This window comes from Salvelinus sp. IW2-2015, unplaced genomic scaffold (assembly GCF_002910315.2).
Source record: "Salvelinus sp. IW2-2015 unplaced genomic scaffold, ASM291031v2 Un_scaffold9080, whole genome shotgun sequence".
In the NCBI taxonomy this organism is placed as follows: Eukaryota; Metazoa; Chordata; class Actinopteri; order Salmoniformes; family Salmonidae; genus Salvelinus; species Salvelinus sp. IW2-2015.
In genome coordinates this window covers 26,793-33,982 of record NW_019950339.1, presented here as the reverse complement: position 1 = coordinate 33,982, position 7,190 = coordinate 26,793, and the positions used below count along the sequence as shown (strand labels likewise).

At 42.7% G+C, this 7,190-nt stretch overlaps 1 protein-coding gene across 1 annotated transcript; it reads right to left on the bottom strand.

The window, feature by feature from the left end:
* Positions 1-3,370: 3,370 nt before the first annotated feature.
* On the bottom strand, positions 3,371-5,856 carry LOC112079688 (C-type lectin domain family 12 member B-like). The gene is made up of 5 exons (XM_024145565.2): positions 5,561-5,856; positions 5,295-5,396; positions 4,254-4,424; positions 3,989-4,116; positions 3,371-3,466 (listed from the first exon to the last, which is right to left on the bottom strand). The coding sequence occupies exons 1-5, from the start codon at positions 5,775-5,777 to the stop codon at positions 3,371-3,373; spliced, it is 714 nt and encodes a 237-aa protein (XP_024001333.2). The 5' UTR covers positions 5,778-5,856.
* Between the last annotated feature and the right edge of the window lie 1,334 nt (positions 5,857-7,190).

Sequence of the window (7,190 nt, the reverse complement as noted above, 5' to 3'; positions counted from 1 at the left end):
AGCAAGATCATTATTAAAATAATGGGGGCGTGGAGTTTTTGCTGGCACAGTTTGGATGAAGGAGAGACAGTAAGAGAGAGAGTACAACGAGGGAATTGAAGAGGAATAAAGGACAACCGGTGACAAGGCGGTTTTGCTGAGGGTAACATGATTTCCTCTGAACAAAATAGTCAACCGTAGTGAAAAGGGAGCAGCAACGTTACCATGACACAGACCGTCCTGTAGAGGCGACAAGAGAGAACCTGTTTCTTCATAAAATCACCTCTTTGCAGAGAGATCATTACAATAAATTGTCAGCAGGTGGCGCCAAAACTCTTTCATTCCCTCAAGGCCCATCAAGGAAAATGTATCTCTTCCTGCTTCACCTGCAGTGCAGAAGAGAAAGTAGGATATGAGTCAGACCTGGATTGAAATATGTAGGAGTTTTAAAATATTATAATATTTGTATTTGAAAAAACATGCCAATACTAGACTACCAATATTAAACTACATGCTAAATGCATTGCAGAAAGTTATTGTGCAACAGGGGATCAAATTAATATCCTACACCTGTATAAAACACTATCCCCAACACACCCACCACCCCATCCTACTACTTGACCCTATCAGATCCTATATCTGTACACAGCACTATCCCCAACACACCCACCACCCCATCCCACCACTTGGCCCTATCCGATCCTATATCTGTACACAGCACTATCCCCAACACACCCACCACACCATCCCTCTACTTGACCATATCAGATCCTATATCTGTACACAGCACTATCCCCAACACACCCAGCGCCCCATCCCTCTACTTGGCCCTATCAGATCCTACACCTGTATACTGCACTATCCCCAACACACCCACCACACCATCCCTCTACTTGGCCCTATCAGATCCTACACCTGTGTACAGCACTATCCCCAACACACCCACCACACCATCCCTCTACTTTGGCCCTATCATGTGCTACATCAGGCTGTCGGCCTGGGAGGTTGGAACCCCTTCTCTCAAAACCCCCTGTAGATCTTCTGGACTACAATCTCTCACACTGCTGCCGCTACCACACAGTATCTTCTGGGATTTCCGCTCCATCAGTGCAGTACAATTAATGACCATGACAATAAATGCAAGAAATCTAAAACATATCCTCTCTGGATCTCTGTCTTCAGTCCTACTCAGTGGGGGGGGGCTCCCAGTCGAATCACTCACCCTTGGGCTATCATCTACTTTCCTCACTGCCTCAGCATAGGAAACCTTCTGCAAAACCCCAAAATAGCTGACATAACCTAAACCTGACAGGTAAGAACTCTCTATTCAAGCTCAACAAGACATTCTGGGTATTCTCAGTCTCAGTCACCGGGTCTACTTCTCACCAACCGAGGACGTAAAAAACACCAGAAATATTGTTTTTCAGATCTACACTCAACGCCACTCCACTGATCACTCCTTTGAGAGGCACCCTGCTCCGCAGAGCAAAGCACACCACAGGTCGAGCCCTGAGATGTGTGATGTGGAGCACCCTCTGCCTCTGGATGCACACAATCTAAACAAATCCACTTCTTGAACATGTGACATATGTAACAGTTCCCAGCTTGACACAACATATGGGTCGGCCAAAGAGCTGGGATCCATTTTTTCCCAAAATCTCACTCCTACCCTCCAAAATCATCTCTGGTATGATCAGGGCCAAGGCTGGAAGTCTCTACTACACCTGCCGCTGCAGGCATTTCATCCTGGCTAGGCTTCATTTCAGAGCAAACATTACTGGAGACCGACTCCACCTTGAGTTTCTAAACAGAGCTAGCAGAATGATGGGATCCAAGATCCTCAAGAGAGCAAATAGATTTGTTTTTAAATTGACTTGGCTTGTATGCAGCAGACAAAGGTTTGTAKTTAGCGCCATTACCTCGGTTTCGCAACATCGCACTTCCACAATGTTTTGTGGAACATAACTAGCCTATTGGTAGACAGGAAGCTTAAATCAGGAAATGAGTAGGAATTGTATTAATATGCTCATACAAGCATGTAAATGAGTGTGTGTGTGTGTGGTATTATAACAGCAAAATTATACATTTTCATTGTTAAATGTATTCTGTTGAGTCTACTGTGCTAACTTGATGTTGTGTCTGATAATGTGTGAAACATAACTACCGAGACACAGGAAGCAACAATCAGGAAATAAGTTGGACTTTTATTAATATGCTAATACAAACAAATAAAATATGCCGTGTGTGTGTGGGTTTCAGAGAGAGAGAGAGAGAGAGAGAGAGAGAGAGAGAGAGAGAGACTGGAAGAGACTGAAAGAGAGAGAGACTGAAAGAGACTGAAAGAGAAAGAGACTGAAAGAGACTGAAAGAGAAAGAGACTGAAAGAACTGGAAAGAGACTGAAAGAAGAGAAGAGACTGAAAGAGACTGAAAGAGACTGAAAAAGAGAGGACTGAAAGAGACTGAAAGAGACTGAAAGAGAGAGAGACTGAAAGAGACTGAAAGAGAAAGACTGAAAGAGAGAGAGACAGAGACAGAAGAGACTGAAAGAGAGACAGAAAGAGAGACAGAGAGACTGAAAGAGGACAGAAAGAGAGACATAGAGACTGAAGAGAGACTGAAAGAGAGACAGAGAGACAAAGAGAGACTGAAAGAGAGACTGAAAGAGAGACTGAAAGGAGAGACAGAGAGACTGAAAAGAGACTGAAGAGAGACAGAGACTGAAGACTGAAAGAGAGACAGAGACTGAGAGACTGAAGAAGAGGACAGAGACAGAGACACTGAAGAGAGAGACATAGACAGAGAGACTGAAAGAGAGACATAGACAGAGAGACTGAAAGAGAGACAGAGACAGAAAGACTGAAAGAGAGACTGAAAGAGAGACAGAGACAGAAAGGACTGAAAAGAAGACAGAGACAGAGAGACTGAAAGAGAGGACAAGAGAGACTGAAAGAGAACGGAGACAGAGAGACTGAAAGAGAGACAGAGAAAGAGAGACTGAAAGAGAGACAGAGACAGAGAGACTGAAAGAGAGACCGAGACAGAGAGACTGAAAAAGAGGACAGAGACAGAGAGACTGAAAGAGAGACGGAGACAGAGAGACTGAAAGAGACAGAGAAAGAGAGACTGAAAGAGAGACAGAGACAGAGAGACTGAAAGAGAGACAGAGACAGAGAGACTGAAAGAGAGACAGAGAGACTGAAAGAGACAGAAGACAGAAGAGACTGAAAGAGAGACAGAGACAGAGAGACTGAAAGAGAACAGAGAATGAAGTTGTTGCACTGTAACTGTAGGTTGCTGTATGTCTTACAGTATGTTGTCATGGTGATGTTAAAACACTTTCTCACAAATCCAGTTGAGTATCCTGTCACATGACAAGTCATTCCATGCTTTCAGAGGACTCGATCATCATGTATCTCAACACAGTCCTCCTCCCCATTTTCTCGTCTGCCAGCACCATTATCAGGCTGGTGGGTAATACCGAGTACCTACAGGGTTAAAAACAGTCAGATATCATGGTTAATACCAGTACCTACAGGGTTAAAACAGTCAGATATCATGGTTAATAACAGTACCTACAGGGTTAAAACAGTCAGATATCATTGTTAATAACAGTACCTACAGGGTTAAAAACAGTCAGATATCATGGTTAATACCAGTACCTACAGGGTTAAAAACAGTCAGATATCATGGTTAATACCAGTACCTACAGGGTTAACAACAGTCAGATATCATGGTTAATACCAGTACCTACAGGGTTAAAAACTGTCAGATACAGTGGGGCAAAAAAGTATTTAGTCAGCCACCAATTGTGCAAGTTCTCCCACTTAAAACGATGAGAGAGGCCTGTAATTMTCATCATAGGTACACTTCAACTATGACAGACAAAATGAGAGAAAAACATCCAGAAAATCACATTGTAGGATTTTTTATGAATTTATTTGCAAATTATTATATTCATATGTTTCATAATATCTAACCGTGTGTGTCTCTCTGTCTCTCCGTCTCACCTGTTCCTTATCACTGTTTATGATCACCAGGTCTGCTCCTCTCTCCTGACAGTCCTGTCTGCTCTTCTCCCAGGTTTTCTCAGTCGTCTCAGAGAGGAAGTACCAACTGGATTCAAATTTCTGCCAGGCTTCAGGACAGGTTTGTTATACATGAATATAACATGAATTTCCTTCAACTTATCACCCTGGATACTTATTGAAAGAATACAGACACAATATACAGTTTGTTGGATGAATGATAATTTGTTACTGTAGGTTTACTCACTGCAATTGGTAAGCCTCCCGCTAAGAAAATCTCTCTCAGTCTGTAGCTGGTCTCTCTCTTTAGTCATGTTGTTATAACTGGTCTGTAGCTGGTCTCTCTCTTTAGTCAGGGTGTTGTAACTGGTCTGTAGCTGGTCTCTCTCTGCAGATGAGTTCTTTGAGACGTTGCTGTCTGCAACAACAATAAAGAAGAAGTTGCTTACTAAAATAGATCACATCAGAACTACTAAATCTGAATTATAAGAACTATTTAAACAGTGAACAAAAATATAAATGTAACATGTAAAGTGTTGGTCCCATGTTTCATGAGATGAATTAAAAGATCCCAGAAATGTTTCATACGCACAAAAAGCTTATTTCTCTCAAATGTGTTTACTTCCCTGTTCGTCAGCATTTATCCTTTGCCAAGATAATCCATCCACCTGACAGGTGTGGCATATCAAGAAGCTGATTAAACAGCATGATCATAACACAGGTGCACCTTCTGCTGGAGACAATAAAAGGCCACTTTAAAATGTGTAGTTTTGCCACAGATGTCTCAAGTTTTGAGGGAACGTGCAACTGGCATGCTAACTGCAGGAATGTCCACCAGAGCCGTTGTCAGATAAATTAATGTTCATTTCTCTACCATAAGCTGCCTCCAATGTTGTTTTAGAGAATTTGGCAGTACGTCCAACTGGCCTCACAACCGCAAACCGCCAGTCCATGACCTCCACATCTGGCTTCTTCACCTGTTGGATCGTCTGAGGGAGGGTGCTGAGGAGTATTTATTTCTGTTATAAAGCCCTTTTGTGGGGTTAAACTCATTCTGATTGGCTGAGCCTGGTTCCCCAGTAGTTGGAATCTGGCTGCCAAGTGGGTGGACCTATGCCCTCCAAGGCCCACCCATGGCTGAACCTCTGCCAGTCATGTGACATCCATAGATTAGGGCCTAATTAATTTAATTCAATTGACTGATATGAACTGTAACTCAGTAAAATCTTAGAAATGTTTGCATGTTGCATTTATATTGTTGTTTAGTATAGATATACTATAGACTTACATTGGACAGACAGGCCTATGATCCCAGCCAGTAGGAGAACACACAGCAGCCCCAGACACACTGCAGRAACTCCAGAGGGTCTCTTCCACCACTGACAATGTACTGAATCACATATGATTAAAGTAAGATCTTTGGTAATATGTTTTACTGTATCATCCAGGATTGGGAAAAACAAAGGTATCGTACTACAGGGTAATCTCACCTGTTTAATATATTGTGTGTGTAATTTATTTGCGTGTGTGAGTGAGTGCGTGTGTGTGTGTTACCTGAGTGATGGTTTCCTGGTCCATTATTAGGAGCAGTGTCCTCTGTCTCTTCTCTCCTGGTGCTGGTCTCACCGTCTCTCAGGGTGTCTGCACTGACGTAGATATCCACAATCCTCTCCTTCATCTCACCTCTGTTAAACTTGACCTTCTTGGTCATATCGGGCTCAGCATAGATGGCTTCAGACATCTCCAACAACTTACTGTGTTTTCTATCCATACTCAGGTTCTGGTCCTATCGTTGCCTCTCTGTCTGTTTCTGGGTCTGTCTCTGTCTCTGCTCTGTCTGAGACTAACTGTTTAAGATGTCATCCCCAGAATAACAGGAAAATGTAAAAAGAGGAAGATGATGAAATAGTACCATGGTGTTTGATGTTGGGACATTTTATACTTCTTTAAATCTAGACACACAGGATGCTGATAAGTAGTGATTACATTAATAGTTCATACAAAACAAAGTTGTGTCGTTTGCTGTCGTGGCAGTGGAGTTGCTCAGTTTGTAGCTAATCTCCACATTTTGCCATGAGGCTGAGAGAAAATGTTGCTGTTTTAGATCTCACCCCCCAGATGAAACAGAGCTTAGTCTATGATGGGTTAAGTAGTCTTGATAAATGAGGCTTCAATGCTGTTCCTCTGTTCATTCAGTCCTTTCTTCTGTCCCTCCAGTTTTTTGTCTTGGTCGAGATGTAGTACCAGCCTTCAAAATCATCTCTCTCCCTTTGTAGCTGGTCTCTCTCTTTAGTCAAGTTGTTGTATCTTGCCTGTAGCTGGTCTCTCTCTTCAGGCAGGTTGTTGTAACTGGTCTGTAGCTGGTCTCTCTCTTTAGTCAGGGTATTGTAAATGGTCTGAAGCTGGTTTCTCTATTCAGTCAGATTGTTGTAACTGGTCTGTAGATGTTGTCTGTCTTTAGTCTACTTGTTGTAACTGGTCTGTAGCTAGCCTCTCTCTTCAGTAAGGGTGTTGTAACTGTCATGTAACTGGCCATTCTGCAGATGTATCGTAGTGCTGAATTCACCGTTCCCTCAGGGTCTCTGCACTGATGTAGATATCCACAATCCTCTCTTCCATCTCACCTCTGTCAAACCTTAATGGTCATGTCTGGCTTGGTATAGATGGACTCAGACATTTTCCCCCAAAAATCTGACTAAAGCTACAGTGTCTTAAAGCAGGGTTTCCCAAACTCAGTCCTGGGCCCCAATTGGTGAACGTTTTGGTTTTTACCTTACACTCCACAGCTGATTCAAATAACCAATTCATCATCAAGCTTTGATGATTAGAATCACTTGTGTAGTGCTAGGGGTAAAAACTCATTGTGCACCCAGGGAAGGGCCGCCAGTACAGAGTGTCTGAGTCCGAAGCTGATTGCTTTTGACCCTGTTGTAGATGGAGATTTGTGGAACAGAAACATGTCATGGCTGGTTATACTTTAACATGTCCTGGCTGATTATACAGTAACATGTCCTGGCTGGTTATACAGTAACATGTCCTGGCTGGTTATACAGTAACATGTCTTGGCTGGTTATACAGTAACATGTCATGGCTGGTACACAGTAACATGTCTTGGCTGGTTATACAGTAACATGTCCTGGCTGGTTATACAGTAACATGTCCTGGCTGGTTATACAGTAACATG